At 37.3% G+C, this 18,492-nt stretch overlaps 1 protein-coding gene across 1 annotated transcript; it reads right to left on the bottom strand.

The window, feature by feature from the left end:
- Nucleotides 1–91: 91 nt before the first annotated feature.
- LOC139938816 (U3 small nucleolar RNA-associated protein 25 homolog) lies at nucleotides 92–18,322 on the bottom strand. Its single transcript, XM_071934454.1, has 20 exons — nucleotides 18,088–18,322; nucleotides 15,934–15,994; nucleotides 15,555–15,651; nucleotides 14,757–14,858; nucleotides 14,139–14,315; nucleotides 13,669–13,760; nucleotides 12,959–13,054; nucleotides 12,076–12,195; nucleotides 11,508–11,593; nucleotides 10,883–10,945; nucleotides 10,273–10,466; nucleotides 9,227–9,383; nucleotides 8,556–8,652; nucleotides 7,996–8,081; nucleotides 7,247–7,329; nucleotides 4,651–4,727; nucleotides 4,300–4,371; nucleotides 3,252–3,376; nucleotides 2,553–2,651; nucleotides 92–1,624 (listed from the first exon to the last, which is right to left on the bottom strand). Exons 1-20 carry the CDS (start codon nucleotides 18,222–18,224, stop codon nucleotides 1,384–1,386), a joined length of 2,262 nt encoding a protein of 753 aa, XP_071790555.1. The 5' UTR covers nucleotides 18,225–18,322; the 3' UTR covers nucleotides 92–1,383.
- Between the last annotated feature and the right edge of the window lie 170 nt (nucleotides 18,323–18,492).

Raw genomic sequence — 18,492 nt, 5'->3', positions numbered from 1 at the left:
CAGGAAGGGCGCCCTCTAACAGAGGTCAATTGAGGTCATTCAGTGCCCCATACATAGCTTTGCATTCATTTGGTTCATCATTTTACCTCCAAGATTCCCATGGATGTTGTTAGTGCTTACAGTCTATGACCGGTAGCAACAAACCGTTTGTTAAAAGAGGTTTAAATTTTAATACAGTGTCTTGTTATCTGTCAGATTCACAACTTTTAAAGAATATGATATTAAACAGTCATCAATTCATCTGTTGTAGCGATGAGATAACTAATTCCCATTCTCTAGTTTTCAATGTACACACCCAAATAATGTGACAGTTTTGCTAATATTATTCAGCTAAAACTGTCACAAAATGACTCAATTGTATCTTTACTTACAATTTGGTTTATAAATCATCAATACGTTGATAAAATTCAATCTATGACCCTACATTGAAGTGGTCTTGTAGTCATGTTTCAATTGAACCACACCATCTTTGAGTTCGATTGATTAGCTTTTTACAGGATACAGTTGGATTAGCTATCACGTGATACTCGTGCTTGCCCTGGACTTACTGGTGTCAGCCACCACATTGTCAGCCACCACAGCCCCAGCCACCACAGCCCCAACTTGCAAGCGGGTCTCTGGTGGATACCCGGTTGGATGCCTGGGTGTATCGGTTCTAGTTCCAGAGCCTAGTCATAATTGTGACTTCTATGGCTTTATATGCAATTACAATGCAATGAGATGTTCAAGGATTGGTCTCAGAATTATTCACATTTAATGTACAAATAATCAACTGCTCTTATTTATGATATTATTATACTACCATTTGTTGTTTAAATACTTTGTTAGTTTTGTTTTGTTGCTGTAATTCTTTGAACCAAATCAAAGTGTAGGTGAAATAAAGCAATTAAAAACTCAAGTTTTCAAGTCTTTCCTCTTGTTTTACTTTGTAGCCGTAACAAATTATTTTAAGTTAGTCCTATTGTCAGAACTCTCAATCAAACTTAAAACTCTTCGGAGTACGCAGCCAAACTGGTGCACATGTAGCTAAGCCATAAACCAAACCACCCTTTGCCTCCTTCACTCCTGGGTGAAGAGAAGCAATTATAGTACAGTGTCACCACACAATTGTGACGACTAGGGTTCAATCTAATGAAAGTAAGTAGAACCAGAGTGAGGTGAATCAAGCCTGCTAAAGAACAAGTAAAGCTAGTAACGTTATTCCATCTTTCCTCAAAACCCCTGGTGTACAAAGATAAAACTGTTTTAGTAGCTTACTGTACAATCCCACTGTTCTCATTCTCGCACAACAGTGTTTAAAAATCACTATAGATTTTTAAGAAGCCAAACAAATGACAGTCCAAAGTTTGGGGAACCTACATGACAATAAGATACACAATGTCATCAGCTATCTGCTCCAGTGACCAACATATAAGTGTCCTTATCGGATGACAACATGTGACCGCAACGACTGGAACCAACGACACCAGCTAATTTCTGTGCATCATAACATGTGTACACAATGCTACAGTTATGTTCCACGGTAGTCTGTCTGGATTCTACCATGTTACAAATCTCACTGTAGAACTTTGGGTATGTCGGTAGCTGGTAGAAGACAATGTTACGAATGCCCTTTAGCTTATATCTGCAAATAAATATACAATGCCAAACTGTAATTTATAGAACAGTGTAGGTAAGTATGGTTTGGGGTGACACCATGTAAGGAATCTCTATTGTGAGGAGTGGTGGTTCTGAGAAGAGCCGGTTTTTGCTAGACAGTGTAAGGTTTGAATCTTGTGTAAGGATGGAAGTTTCTATTATTGTTTTCAATCGTTAACTTCCATAAAGAAATAACCCCACCAGATTAATAATGAAAAAAATTAGGGGATGAATACGAAAAGTACTTAACTTTTTTGAATGTGAGAGCAACTCTGCATGTAACTACCATAGAGGCCTTTGTTTGGTTACAGTAAATTTAGTTTGGTTCAAGAAATAAAGTGTACACAGTGCATGTTACATGTATGTGAAGACAAGTCTATCTTTTTATGTTTAAAGATACTAGACACTATTGGTAATTGTCAAAGACCAGTCGTCTCACTTGCTGTATCTCAACATATGCTTTAAGTAACAAACCTGTGAAAGTTTGAACTCAATCGGTCATCAAAGTTGCGAGATATTAAATATAGAAAAAACACCCTTGTCACATGAAGTTGTGTGCATTCAGATGCTTGATTTCGAGACCTCAAATTCTAAATCTGAGGTCTCGAAATCAAATTAAACGAAAATTACTTCTCTTTCGAAAACTACGTTACTTCAGAGGGAGCCATTTCTTACAATGTTTAATACTATCAACCTGTCCCCATTACTTGTTACAAAGTAAGGTTATTATGAGTAATTGCCAATAGTGACCACTGCCTTTACCTTGTACATGCTTTTCAAGTTCTGCATTTTGTTTCTTTTACCTTGGTGGCAAATCTAAGGGGGTCCATTAGGTTGATCCACCCCCCCCCCCCTACAGTGGGAATACATACCCCCACCCAGCCCTACAGTAGTTTATGATCTTTAATAATTACCTTCTGAAGAAGTGGAACCGTTCCGTGTACAGTAAGATATGTCTAGACCCATCAGCAATGTAGAGTCTGGCACGGGATATGTTAGGCTGACTTGTATACCTAAAATAGTTGTACAAATATGAAACATTTTCAGATCAATTTCATACTCCCACTTTAACAGAAACTTGTCAGACAAGGTTTCATGGGACTTCAGTTGGAGACAAGGTTTCATGGGACTTCAGTTGGAAACTAGGGTCGCATCTCATCCAGCTGCTAAGTAAAATGGTAGGCCCACTTAACAAACTATTCTGCTAAGCAACATTTAGCAGAGAACCAGTTACAAACAATATACGGTACATGATGTTTTAGCTGGTAATTTGCTTCTGCTAAAAAATATTTTTTTACCTTAATTTTTGTTTACAGTTCTTTGAAATTAGGCTTGTTCATCAAAATGATGCTCAGCAAAATATACATTAATCAAAAACATTGGAGGGAGCTGGTTTGCAGTGGCAAAAGCATTTTTACAAAACATGTTTTTCTTTGAGTTTTAGATAGGTCCTTTGCAACCAATAACCTATCAATTTTTATAAACCCATTCAAAGTCCATGAATGAATTCATACAAATACAAACTGAAATGCACTTCATGTTTTGTTTTTTAAAAACCTGGCCACATATGCAAAAATAGAATTTTATATAAATAAAATAAAGGTATAACTTACTCGCAGATTTGCGCAATGCGAATCTCCTTTTTGCGGAAGTAGTTGCGTAGTCGAACGTAGTCAAAATACTGAGGTATATAAATCAATGTACCCAGCATGCCAGGGTCTTGGTACTGAGGAAACACCTGAAAGATAAATCAAGTCAATAACTCAACTAGATCATCTACAAAACAACATTGTCAACTGAAAATGTCTGCTTGTAAAAGAATTTAAAGGGACACGTTGCCTTCGATTGGGTGAGTTGGTCTATGAAAAGCGTTTGAAACCGTTTGTAATGAAATGCATTGTTTTCCTTGTACGTCGTGAACTACCACAGCACGCCCTTTTGTGGAGTCAAATTGTTTACTCCACAAAATGGCCGATCGATATGCTGTGGCTGCTGTATGCTCCGTAGCACCTCGTAAACCCTTTGAGTGTTACGTAACTGGGTGTCAGAATCCATCACTGCAATAACCTATCTTTCTGAAAGTTTGTATATACTCAGCGCGTTGAGTACCTTGTTTGGTAGATACGTGCGTTATATAAGACTTCGATATTATTATTATTATAATTACTATTTCATAGCAAACGGTTTCAAACCCTTTTCTTAGACCAACTTGCCCGATCCAAGGCAGCGTGTCCGTTTAAATTATGTGTCTATAATCTCCTCTTTTCCAACACAGTCTACAAAAAAGCTTTTTCTGTGTATATTTGTGCCACCACAGAAAAGCCATGCAGTTGAATGGTTTAAAACTGTTGATCAACTCACAGGAATTTTTTTACCAAAAGTAGGAGGGTTAACAATCCTAAGAATTAGTTGAAGCTTTGCTTGATGTAAAACACAAGTTACAAACAATGAGTTTGACGGTAACAGTAACATAACAGTTGTTTCTTCTTGGGCTGGAATTATATCGATAGAATAGGTTACAAAATATAAATAGTATATTCAGTTGGTCTACAAGAGCATATTTTATCATCATCATCATGTTAATATGTTGATGAAGCTTCAACTTTAAATCTGTAGGACAAAAGAGACAATAGGACAATTGTGATAAGACAATAGGTTTACCTTGGACAGAAAGAATTCAAATCTCTGATCAGATTCTTCAGTGAAGTTCTGGCACTGCAGTCTATGAAACACCTGAAAAATACATCACATTCATCGTAATAATTAAATGTTTATAAAGCTTTTTATCAATCCCTGAAAAGTGCTGACAAATATCTTCAGAGAATTTTTCATTGTAAATTTAAGAGAGTTTCAAAAAAGGAGGTGTTTGGCAAGGTTTTTGCAAAGGGTTAAAACGTTTTTTTTTTTTCATATATGACGCGGCGATTGCATCGAGTGATGGATTGTTTCGCTGAAAGATGGGTATTTTTAGCAAAGGAGATGTTATTATGGTGGAGTGCCATTTTGACTCACCTGCGGAAGTTGGGTGATGACTTGGCAAATTGATCCTGTTACTGGTGGATTGTAAACCATCACCTTGCCTTCAAAGTCTGATAATTAATACTAAGGATATCACAATAACTATCATCACACTTCATAAACCGAGACTAGAACATAGAAATAAGGGCTAGGAATGCAGAAGTAGTCAAGGGGTAAGTTCCTAGTCAGTAATGGGAGACATTAAAGTAACACGTTGCCTTGGACCGGTCGAGTTGGTCTTTGAAAAGCGTTGTAACCGTTTGTTATGAAATGCACATGGGTAAAAAGATGTTGCAAAAGTAGAATACAATGATCCACACAAACATGCCTCGAAATTGCACGGTTTTCCTTTTACCTCGTCGACTAACACGGTCGGCCATTTATGGGAGTCAAAATTTTGACTCCCATAATAGGCCGACCGTGTTGGTTTGCACAGTAAAAGGCAAACCTCGCAATTTCGAGGCAAACTTGTGTGGATCATTGTATTCTACTTTTAAAACATCTTTCCAACCATATACATTTTATAAAAAATTGTTACAAACGCTTTTTATAGACCAACTCGTCCGATCCAAGGCAACGTGTTCCTTTAAAGTCGTAGCCTAAGAAAGTGTGTGGTGTAGGTTTACTGAGAAATAGGCTGATGTTTGAAAGGACATTAAATGTAACAGCTATAAACTGTGTACCCAACTATTATTAGCCTTGATCAAGGCTGTTGACGTACTGTTCCCCGGCCCGGTTCGCGGCACACGCATGCAGTACATTCACAAATGTACATTACCATACATTGTACAGCGAGAACAGTACAGCGTAGTCGTGAGAACGGTCGTGTCTTTGCATTTTTAACCTCATACACGTGGCTCAAACAACAGCCTTGATGGGTTTGTAAAGCTTTATCGGAATTCCGATAAACGGGTATTCATGATGTGGGCGTGTCATTCTAAACATTGGCCAATCACAGGCGCGATTGAGAATGACGTATTACTGCTAGCAATCATGCCACATCCATGTGTGTGTACGCTGAACGCTAGCTGTATATGTACATGTAGTGCACTACGTGCTTTTTATAGCAGTGTCGGGAGCGTGGTGTATATATAGCTATGATTGTAAGGGGTCTGAATGCGCTGCCGGACGGGTGAGCCGGACATGACTCGCCCGGTCGGTAATGGTGTGGAACAACTTCGAACAACTTCCGTTGTCTTGCGTTTCATTATAACACGAGGACTATAATTACAACATAGATGGTAGATTTGTCCCTGAATTGGAAGCTGCTGTACTATATAAGTGTGACGTTGTAGTGTAGTACTAGTAGTATGGCAAGAGTTAGTTTATGAAATTGAACTTTATTTAGTTGTTGTTCAGCCACACGCCATCTTCTACCGTCTGTCGACAACACATATTTTCGATCCCCAACTTTGATTTACCGCGAGAAACGTAATGAATAATATATTTCTACCTTAAGACAAAATAAACAGCTGGGTTTCTTATCTCATCTGGTCTGTGTTTTTGCTTCAAGGGGATGGGGTGTGTTGTACTGTCATATGCCCAAGACCTAAGAATTCTTACCAAGTAGCCATCTTGCCGGAAACCCATGACACCTGGATACTTTTTTAACCTTTCTCAAACACATTTCACATGGTCTAATTTCTTTCCTTCTATTTCTAAACCCATGATTGATGCATTAAACGCGGCTGTTATGTTTTGTTGAAAGTTTCTGTAGTTGTGTTGCAAATTATACACCATTGATTTCCAGCGACTTACAGTTTGGTTTTACTAGTAGGGATTTCTCCCTCGCCCGCCGCCATTATTGCAACTATACTACAGCCACTGCTTGTTTACAATACGTCGACGAGCACATGTGTGCGAGTGCTTGCAGAACAACGTTGTGATTGACAGCGAGAGTTTATAGGTCAACCAACAACCAATGAGAACGGGTTGTTAGTAAACATTAGCATAATGAGCTCCGCCCTAAATTTTGGCAGATACAAAACCATCAAGGCGCTACTTGGGAAGTTCCCATGTACCGTAAGTGTACCGTATACTGATGGTACATGTACATAGTACGTATGTGTACATACGCTGTACACGTATATGCACTGGGTTATGTATAGGGGTGCGCTGGCGGAATTCAGTGATGGGGACTGGGATTTTGCAGATCGCGGCTGGCTGTAGCGCCTTGATCAAGGCTAAACTATTATTGAAATTGAAGTGCAATTCAAATTCAGCCAAACTGACAGTGGACTTACACAGTCAGGAGTTGCCGGGGCTCAGTTTCACAAAGACTTATATGCCCCTACTCTTAGTTAGTTGCTTCGTAATTTGATGACAAATCACTATGGTAATACAGTAAACTCATCCTAAGACAAATCTTGTGCTTTGTGTCATCGACCACTGGTTCTACTTCTAAGACAGTTAAAGGAAAAAAAGTAGATAGATCCCCTTTGGAGGTAATGAGAATTTGTATACAGTATTGCAAAAGCACATAGGGAACCAGATACAGATGTGGAATGTAGCTAAAGTATCATTTTTACTGAGGCATTTGTGGGATTTTAAGTTTTATAGAGTAAGGGGTATTTAGAAAAGTCAAGGATACTGGCACAATGCTTGTTGAAGAGTGAGTTGATTTCTGGAGTAGTCACACTGCTCAAGATCAAAGTCTGCCGGTAATATTTACTCCTAAAACAAAATAAAACAAACATTAATAATAACCTCAGACAGTTTCGCTATTCCTATTGGTTGAGAGAGCGTCACGTGGGGGTGTTTTAAACGGTTGATAATGACCAGCTGGACTCTGTTTACAACCAGTTAGTCTTAGTGTAAGACGTTTCTTGTTACGGCGATGCTGGCGCTGTCCATTTGGCCGTGCTGTGTGTGAAAGGAAAACAAGAACGTCTTGCAACAAGACTAAAGGCGCACGAATGAATCTGGAAACTGTCGGTAATAGGCGTCTCAGTCATAACAACGCAACACACGGTTGTACATGTACAGAGCTCAAGCTCGTCGGAAACAGATAAGTTTGACACACTTTCTTACTTTATCACGCTTTTTTCACAAAAAGGCATTTATGAATGGGAATAAAAGAGTAGTGACTCGTTCTTAAATGACTGTTTAAAACCTTGCAGGGCCATTTCTGGTGCTGAAAGGCCAGTTCAAATCATGAATTTAAAACTAAAATAATATTCTATATATCCAGATTCTAAAATACTAGAACTTAAAGTTTTGTAGTCATGTTTGTTTTAAATACATTGGTCTCCTCTTGGCATGAATGGTTTTGTTTTGCAGAAACGAGTCTTTCTAAATGTAGGATTGTTGAAATGTGGCAATTAATGGTTTGAAACTGACCATCCATTGAGTGTCCATTCTCTGAGTCTTGAGAAGTCAACTCCGTGTGAGTCTCTGGGCTGAAGGTGAAGATACTCCATTAAATGCTGAGGAAATAAAGAGTGATTTGTAGTCTAGATTCAAGCTGCTATCCTTACAAGCAAAAATAATTCACTGGTGGTCTTGATTCAAGTTGTTGTTCAATTGCAAGGAAAACAATTCACTCCCAGTCTTCAGTCAAGTTGTTCTTGCAGGGAAAAAACAATTTAATGGTAGCCTTGATTTGAGTTGTTATTCTTCCATGGAGAAACAATTCACTGGTAGTCTTTATTCCAGTAGTCGTTTTTGCAAGGACAAACAAAGAGTAAAGTAGTCTTGATTCAAGCAGTTACATGCCTGTTACATAACATTCCCATGTTTATAATAACTGAAACATGACTTTGAGAGGTTTATTTTGGCTAAATCTGAACAGTATAACCAGCCAATAAACACTAATAACCCTTTGAACTTCAGAGTTTAACTCCTTTTGTAAAAGACCCCTTTCACAATGACTGATAAGGCAATGAATATGAGTCACTTACAATGATATGCTCCCAATTCTGCATGAGGAAGACGTCAGCCTGATCTAAGACTAACAGCTCAATTGAGGACAAGAAATCATAGTCTTGATGCTTCTCACTGGAAATCATAATAAAAACAATTTATAAATACCACAGAGGGTTTATCGGCTCTGATTGGTTGAAGGCGCGGGAGGTGTGATATAAAGACCAGCTCTGTGAACTAGTAACTAAAAGGCCCCTTAATAAGCAAATTGTTGTGTGACCAGTTTTAGAAACACCTGGCACTAGTATCACATGCAGGTACATGCGTGCATATCTAAATGTCTTATTGTATGTAAGGACATGCATGTTGATTAAAGAGCACACTGGAAAGTACCACATGAAGAGTTAGATCCCTCAAATGGCGCAACTAAGATTTATCTTTGTTAATGACATCTGGTGAGTTGGGTTCGTATAGCATATTCAAATTAAACAAACTATGCAATACAGCAAAACAAATTGGTTTATCATCTATATGTCAGTTTGTTCCTCTAAGGTTTGAAATAATTTAGCGGTGAGCGATGAACGTAAAATGCTGCCAGGAAATTAATGACTCAAATGCAACAAATTGAGGCTCAAAAAAGTTGCATATTTATTCATTACAGTCATGTCTGAGGCAAATAATTAGACTAGTGTCGCAAAGACAAACCAACCCTTTTGTTCCGATGAGTGTTCTCAATCCGAGCGGTGATGCAATAATGATGTCTGACTTATAGAACTCTGTATATAACTGCAATCTCTTCCTTGTGATTGACAGACCTATCCTAAAATGATCGTCATTGTTTCCAGCAAATGTGGACTCCCAATCCTCTGATAAAATAAATAAAAACATAACATGAATATCAGTTTGAATCAGAGTTGGAATTCATGCATTTATTTCTTTTGAATATGAATGTTTGTTTTTAGACATGGCAGGAAAACCCCAACTGGAGAAATTAAGTTTGAGACTGTGATGTAATTCACTTTATCCCAGCCATGGGTGGGATTCATAATAGATCTTTAGTAAAGTTGATTTTTTTGCATATATTTCTTGTGAATATAAGTGTTAATTTAGAAACAAGAGGAAAATCACAGACCATGTAGGGACTCAAAGGGCAATCCACATCCCATGGTCCGGAATGGTCCGGAATGGTCCGGAATGGTCCGGATTGGTCCGGAATACAAACCTGGGTCTAGAGGTGAAAGTCATGGAACAAAGCCATGAGACTATTAACCAGATCACTAGAAATATCGGATTGAATCTGAGTTGGAGTTTGTGAATGTCAGATGTATGGGAGCAAAAACAGCACCTCAACATTATCAAGAAGATGTTTGAACCACTAGACCACCAAGCATGTCTGGTACCAAGCGAGATCAGTGTTGAGAGGCCATTTGAAAACCAATAAAATACAGCAGATAACGCAATCAGGTACAGACTAAAACCACACGGTGCGGGATAAAAACTGGGTCCACACAGGTAAAAGGCCAAATCCCTGGAAATAACTATGAAAAATGATAAATATCCAATAGATGCAAATTTGCATCAGGGATAAAGAATATTCATTTTGGTTTAACCCATAGACACACAAGTGTGTTAGCACTGTATACTGTGATTTTTTTCCACATAGCTCAGGAAAGTACTTGGTATACAGTGCTTATATACATCAGTGTTTATGGGTAAAACAACAATTAATATTGATACATATCCAATGTAATTTACCTGGCATTGGGTATTTATTTGGCACTGGAACCAACTCCCCATACTCATCATTAAAGCGTTTCCTTCGTCCAAGGTTCTGACTGTCGGCTGGCAGTAACACATTGATCAGGGTGTTGACGATACGGAGAGCGCCATCACGGAATGGAACAACGATTAATACTCGAGGCCTCGTCAGACCCTGGTCTCTCATTGTCCTTTTGTTGAAAATAAATAAATTAAAAATTATGGTTGAAGTTCGTTCTTTTCTTTATACAATACCAGAAATTACTCTGAAAGGGTAAAACAGGAAAATGAAAAGTTTTCAATCTGGAAATTCACTTATAAAGCTCATCTAGAAAAAATACTGCCATCTGAAATACTGGCATAGATCAGTAAATAGCATTCAAAGCCCCGCCCCCCCCTCCCCCACTACCGAAATAACCATGTACACAAACCTCTCAGAACATTAATAGTCTTAAACTGCTTTCACCAAAATGTGACGAGATGTTAACGATTTTTGTTAACGTGATATCATAAAACTTTCAGTTTTTGTGTATGATGTGTTTATTAAAAACTAGAGGATGAGAATGAACGAAGAAACAATGATGTAATGACCCTAATAGTGACTTACTCAGTGTCCAGCGTTGGATCTTTAGTCAACATGGTGTTATGCTTTAGTACTGCGTCTCGTGACCTGCAAATATTAATGGTTAAACAATCATTAATTTAAATGGTAAACATTTTCAAATTTGGATTTAGGAGATTGAAGAACAAGACATTAAAAAAACAATTGATGAAATACATTCATCTTGGGATATTCTGATTCTTCTTTTTTAATAAAACTAACTTAATATTTTGGTTTTACTCTGACAAACACTGTACACTCGGAACTTTCCACAAGTCCTGCGTGTGAAAAAATCCATGCACTACTTGTACTCATAAGGGATTCAAACCCATGACCCTGGAAGGCGCAAACTCAGGATGATGCCAACAGTCCACTTTATGAGGCAGAGCATTTAGCTATAAATAGCCTGAACAGGGAAGGTTTTCCAAGGAGGCCAAGGGACACCCAGTCCTAAGCAGCTAAGTAAGTAAGTAAGTATTTGAACAGCTCGAACACCAAGCATGCCTGGTACTGAGCGGGCCTAATGTTGAGAGGCCATTTTAAATCATACACTTACATGACTAAGCAGCAACTACTACAAACAATGTAATTGCTACAATATTCAAAGAGTGATAAAGTATATTTCACTTACTTTACAATGTGATTGAGAATATGGAGACAGGTTACATTACGGATCTCCTCTGCATTTTTATGCGTGTTCTCTGTAAACAACAAATCCTGTTAGAATAAAAACAACACATGGAAGTTATTTTACAGATTGAAAACAGACTCTTTACCATAAAATCATTTTTTAGCAACAACATCTTGGGTATTATTACGCAAAATAAGCAACAGTAGCCCAAACCATGTACATAATAGATTCAGCAAAAACCTGAGTTTTTGCAAAAATAACGTCCAATCATACATATTCATGCGCATTTCCATTGTTTGACCCCAGCAATGGCAGCCAGTTCACTTAAAAGAAGGGCCAAATTTCATAAAGCCTGCAAGCACAAATAAGTGCTAAGCACAGAAAAGTATTGCTAAACAGAAACAGGTTACCAGCCAAAACTACTATAAGTTTACATAGTTGTGACTGCATGGTGTCTCATTCATTATTTGCTTAGCAAAGACATTTTCCAAGCAGTAATTTCTGCTTATAAGCTTTCTGAAATTGGGCCCAGGAATGAACTTGATTGAATGAATAGAGTAAATCTTACTTGATAAGCATTCATGATTGTAAACAGCTCCAGTTGTAGAGGAGTAAAGACATCATTGGAATCGGGCAATATGAACTGCTGATTACTATCAACCCACTGACTCGATATTCTCTTCCTTATCTGAATCAAATAACACAAACAATTAAAACTGTCAAATCAACTTCATGGCCACAAGGGTCTAATTTAATAAAGCCTGTATTTCACAAACTTGCTAAGCACAGAAAAATATTGCTTAACAGAAACTGGTTATCAGCCAAAATTGAATAAAATTTGCATTCTTTTAACTGGTGCCTTACAAAGCTTTTGCTTTAATAACAAAGAAATTGGCTTAGCAGTATTTACTGCTTAACAGCTTTATGAAATTGGGAACAGGGCACAACTTCATCATATAGCTTCTTAAGTAGGAAATATTGCTTAATAATTTTCTGATAAGCAGAAATAAGCAGGAAACAAATCACAAATTGTACCTGTGACATGGCAAACTAGCTTGTAAACTTATTCTGTCAAAACTTGTTGTCAAAGCTTACTCCAGCAACAAAGCAATAAGCTATAAAATTCTTAAACCAGAGTACAATCTCATGGAGCTGCTTAAGCACAACAAAAGTTATGCTTACCAAAATAAGGTTACCAGCACAAAATGTCATGTCACATGTACAATCTGTGACTGCTCCCCTTCCTATTTTTGATTAGCAGAAAATTCTTAGTAATATGTTATCCTTGCAGCTCAATGAAATTGTGCTCAGATTTAAACAGGACGTGTAATACTTGAATATTACTCATAAAAATTCAAACATTACCTGAAACAGTAACTTAGTGTGGTTGTAATGTATGAATATGCATTATATAATCTATTTCAGTACAGTTAGCAATAAATAGAACTTACATTAAGGTCATTGAAGGTAGGACTTTCAGGAGCTCTCAAGACCACTGGTTTCTTAGAACACATTGATGAGAAGACGAGCCTTCTAAGCGTATTCCACTGATGAAGAAAGAAATAGTGTCAATTTATTCTATTTGCAAGGAATAGAAAACATTTTGGGCTACAGGAATAATTACCACAAATATTCCCTTGATACACAAAGAAGTATTGTCCATTATCTAAGCCAGTTTTCCAAACTAAGCCTGGTGAGAATCTATAAAAAGTAAAAGAAGCACTAATGAACTTGACCGTAACCTTTTCATAATGATAATTTTCAAGCCAGTTGACCAGCCAATTAAATTTATTCCACAGCAAGGGTTGTGTATGGTGGCACAACTGTACACTGCGTGGTTGGCAACGTTTTCATTCAAAACCACAGTGAATGAGACTATATGGTCAGACAGTAGGAGGGTTGACTGTGTACTCTGTATATGTATTTACCACATGATATTACAATTGCAGGCTGGCATAGTACATCTACATTCAAAACCACAGTGGATGATTTTGAATGGTTAGACAGTAGGAGGGTTGACTGTGTACTGTGTAGATGCATTCACCACATGATATCCTATTGCAGCCTGGCATAGTGAATCTATCATTCAAAACCTCACTGAATGATATTGAATGGTCAGACAGTAGGCGGGTTAAATAACACAATGTTACTGCATGTATACCTTTGTTTGGAGTTTGTGTGTCACTTCACCCTTGGCTAGTTCACTGGCCATCTCACTGCCAATATCATAAGCCATCCTTCTCAAGAAAGGATCTACAAGACATAAAGGACACAATTTTTTCAATTTCAAATCTTGCAAAGCATATGTCACAAATATTTTGCAATTCCACTTTTACTTTTAGCTAGAAAAATGATTTGGAAAACTTAAATAGAATTGTTACTTAAGAAGGGTCGAAGTGTAGTCTTGAATGCCTATAAATGAAATAGAATGACTGAAACGAACCTCAATGAGAACAACTCAATCATGTATGGACAAAAAACAAAACTGAATGCATACAAAAGAAACCAAATCTGAGTGGATTAGGGGGAAATGCATAAGGGAAATAAATGCATGTTTTTGAAATGGAAGAAATTTTTACTGCAATTGGCCGGAAAATGTTGTTGTTATTGTTGTTGGTTATTCAACCTTACCTTTCAGTTGTGTTTCAGTATTTACTTCTTCTTCATCCTTATTTCCATCCTCCTCATCACTAGCAACTTCCTCCTCCTCCTCATTATCACCATCTTCATCTTCATCTTCTTCATCTTCAACATCTTCTAATTGACTTCCATCTTTCTTATCTAGCGAGATCTGTGCGGAATCCTCATCTGTATATAAAATAAATACCAGAATTATTAAGTAAACTCAACTCAATAATCACAAAATGTGCTAAGACAAAGGACAACATAGTTTTTGGAAGAGTAATCTTAGTCGCATCATGTATTTTTTGATTAATAATAAACCATAAAACCAATTTCATCAAATTCATCTGATCACATTTCAGTCCAAAGAATGAAAACAGTTTTTGTTTTGTCAGGACTTTTGTTTTCATTCATTCTTAGTTGGTTTGATTACGGCAATTAAATTACGCAACAGTGTTTTGTTTGATTCAAAAGCTATTTTCTTGACATAGTAGATTCAACTCAATCTCCCATCCCTCTCCCTTGCAAGAAAAACATAAATCAATCAAACAAACACACACGAAAGAAGAAAAAAAGGGGGGAAAAATAAAATTTAAAAAGAAAAAAACACACATCTTAAAGGCATACCCTCATCTTCAATAATGTCAGATTCAGCATCTTCCTCATCAATGTCTTCTTCATCAAACTCCTCCTCATCTTCATCTTCATCAGATACATCGTCTTCCTCATCTTAGAAAAACAAAAACAACATCAAGTACGATTTGAAACCATGCATGGTGGAAGTATAAAGAGAAGTTTGCTGTAACACCAAGTGAATATCACTTTTGAGTAGGTGGCTAACAACTCTACAACAGCAACAAGATGGATTTAAACCTTTGCATGGTGGGTGAGGTTTGCAGTAGCACCTCTGTGTTGGTTCTGAAAACTCTTGATTTGATGTGATTAGAGTTGTCAACCACCGGTTCTTTTCAGAACCAACACTACTACTCAACAGAAATTTTCACATGGTGCTGCTGCAAACCTCACCTAAAAAGAGTTGAAACAAATTTGCTTCTAAAATCATGTGTTTAAAACTGTATGCTAATTTTCATTAATTTGCAAAAAGCACAACAATTCTATGCAAAGCCAGGGCTTGAAATACCCACTGGTCCAATGATGGACAGAGTCTAGTAATTTCAGCAAGAGGTCAGTAACCACCACAACTGATCAAGTACTGCAGCCTCAGGTTCTTTCAAACACATACAAGTCAAAAGCTTCTCCTAAATGTTCATCAAATTTTTGAAATAAACATATTTGGCCTTGTAGCATAGTCAAGAACACAAGGCATGTTGTCTAGTTGGCATTGAAGGCAAGATAGCAAAGGTTTGCTGAACTATCTATTGGTCAAAGATTGCAAGAGGAGTTTACAATAAACCCGAGACTTACCAGAATATTGATTTGCTGCAGATGAACCAAGAGTAGAGAGAAGTTGTTCATAAGCTGAAGGTTCTTGTTCAACACTGCTTTCTGAACTGTAACCTTCCTGCCATACACAAACAGCATCAGATAAGAGATGAAGAGACATGATATTATAAGAAAATAGTATTAGCAAACTGATTACCAACCAAAAGGACCTATGGTATAAATGCGAAAAATAGTTAATGGTAGGTTTTCAAGAAAGACTCTGCAAGAGACACAATAAGGGAACAAAACTTAAAGAGAGTGGTGAGGGCGTTAATGACATTTAAAACCAACAACCTTCACAAATCCAACAAAATCTGGTAGAACCAGAAAGATTTACCAGATAATCAAAATCTTATTGTACCTCATCTGCTGCATCATCTTGGTTTCCTTTGGTGTCATAAGATTCATTTGCAGAAGGCGTCCTATGATAGAAAGCAGTAAAGTTTGTATTGAAATAACTTTGTAGTTTACCTTTATGTATTAGGCCTTTCCATTATGAAACAAATATTATCAAGATGGGGGGGGGGGGGATTTTCGTTTTAAAACAACAAATATAAGTGACGGCCTCTACAAAAAAGAGTAGCTTGTCGCACAACCCACTTTCCAGAACAGGGCTGTTGAGTGATGGTTTTATGCTTCTTTAAGGTCCATATTTCACATTTTCTGAAATAAAAACTTTGTTTTTGATTGATAAAGGTGAATAAAACATGTTCTTTTTGGTCATCCCTTAGACATCAACAGGTGATTTTTTTTTTATTAAACATGCTGTTTCCCCAGTCTTGGTTATTTTCAGATTATGACGTAATCTATTTTTCAAAAGGTCATAACTTTTGAACAAAACATCAAACATAGTGTGTAAGATGTCAAAATAAAGCTTGTTCTACCTCCATGGTTGTATGCTCTTTTCAGCCATGTACACGTATAAAGCCTAAAAGTAAATTTTTCCCCTGTGAGTGTGACTCATTTTCTTCTTCTATATGAACACTGATGAATGAATACACTTTTAATTTGAGAAAATTGCTGTGAAAGTGCACATGGCCATGCATGGGTTTGCCAAAATGACAAGAAGGCAAGTAAGTGTACATGTAAATATTTATTTGCAAGATGAAAAACATAATGGGTGGAGCTACGTGACTCCTCCTAGAACTATTTCGGTTTCGTCCGCTATTGTCTCCCGTAAGGGTTGGAGACGACAGCGGACAAAACCGAAATAGTTCTAGGAGTAGAGCTACAGCGTCTGGTTATCCCTTATAGATTATTGGAGTCGCTACTGGATCGACTGTCATAGTGTCAATCATCAATGAATAGGAACCTGCTGAGGTAAGTTGTGAAGGAAGTCTTTGATCTAGGACAATGTCTAGGACAAGTTGGTACCTTTGGTTATTAAACAACCAACTAACTAAATGTAAAATTTAAAAAGGGAACATATGTTTATATTTTTTGGGTGTGATCCCTGGCTACACGGCAGTTAACGGTTGTATGGCTTCTGACTGGCACGCCCGAACAAAGATATTGACAAAATAGGGACGCCGCCAACATAGGGCTAGGATGTCGGACACTTCGTACCTTTGCCACTTCGTACCCTGGACACTTCGTACCTTCGGGACACTTCGTACCGTAACCAAATTGGTCACTTCGTACCGTGGGCGGGGTACGAAATGACCATCAGCTGAGTCACTTCGTACCTTCAGCCGAGTCACTTCGTACCTCCATTAAAATGTGTATTCCTCAATAATTTAATGTTCGTTGAGATAAAAAATTAATAATAGGCTACTTAATGAATTATAACTTTTGTTTGAGTATGTGAATGTCATTTTTAATGTGAAACTAATATTTTGTATAAGTTAATTACTGCCAAGGACAACATCTTTCGCCAATATTTTTTACAAATATTTTAAAGTCAAACAATCATGCAATCGTCAAAATGACTCCTTGGTGTCCCAACAAAATAGTAAAACAAAATAGTAACAGTTGGTTTGTTTTGCTTTTATTTCATAATCATCCGATCACAAAGCAAAAAAAAAAAACATAAACGTTGCAGAAATCCCAAATTAGTACGAAGGTAGGAAGTGTCTCGTGAGAAGGTACGAAGTGACTCGTGAGAAGGTACGAAGTGTCTTGTAAGAAGGTACGAAGTGTCCAAGGTACGAAGTGTCCAAAGTCACTTCGCACCTTGAAAAGGTACGAAGTGTCCAGGGTACGAAGTGGCAAAAGTACGAAGTGTCCTGACACCTAGGGCTAGATAGCTCAGTTGGTAGAGCGCCGGCACGTTAATCCGGAGGTCGTTGGTTCGAATCCCACTCTAGTCAATTCTTTGTTCAACCCCAAAAATCATATTAATATTTTAATAAAAAATACACAAAACAATTGTTTATTGTTAATGTTAGCAATTAGGTTTCCCTTTTTATAATTTTAATATTCTACCACAATATAATACGCCTAGATACATGATGATCGTGTTTAATTTGCAAACAAAATTTAATAATTGTAAATGTGTCGGAAATGAACGGCTTACCCATGACTACCTGCATATATTTTTTTAGCTCCACCTGTTTTTCTTTCGTTTACTTTTCTACTTATCGCTTGAAGATCAATCTTTCTTCTCTTTTTAACATGATGTTTCCCATGTTTTCGACGCTTGTTCCCTTTCATTTCATGTAAAATTTTTAAATGGCTGCTGTCAGCACGTCAGTTTCTTTTCAATTTCAGTTTAAAATTTGCGCACATGTGTTTTTCACGTTTTTCGGGGTTCTCGCATCACCATCAACAACTAGTGCCTGAAGTACACGTTTTCTTTTTAAACAGAGTGACACACTAACTGCACGTTTTAAATAGCTTTATTTTTAGTTGCCTTCATAAGAAACAAGATATTTGATTGGGTCTTACCTAGCGACGCTGAAACATTGTCCAATCATATTTC

The sequence above is a fragment of the Asterias amurensis genome, chromosome 1 (genome assembly GCF_032118995.1).
Source record: "Asterias amurensis chromosome 1, ASM3211899v1".
NCBI classification, from domain to species: Eukaryota; Metazoa; Echinodermata; class Asteroidea; order Forcipulatida; family Asteriidae; genus Asterias; species Asterias amurensis.
The sequence above is the reverse complement of the archived record's forward strand: the minus strand, read 5'-3'. Positions and strand labels throughout refer to the sequence as shown.

Excerpts from the sequence above, each read along its gene's own strand:
- LOC139938816 (XM_071934454.1), bottom strand. The coding sequence starts at position 18,224 with ATGAAAGGGAACAAGCGTCGAAAACATGGGAAACATCATGTTAAAAAG. Across the intron at positions 10,946-11,507 it reads ATTCTCAATCACATTGTAAA|GTCACGAGACGCAGTACTAA; the intron begins GTAAGTGAAATA and ends TAATATTTGCAG. Across the intron at positions 8,653-9,226 it reads ACACTCATCGGAACAAAAGG|TGAGAAGCATCAAGACTATG; the intron begins GTTGGTTTGTCT and ends TATGATTTCCAG.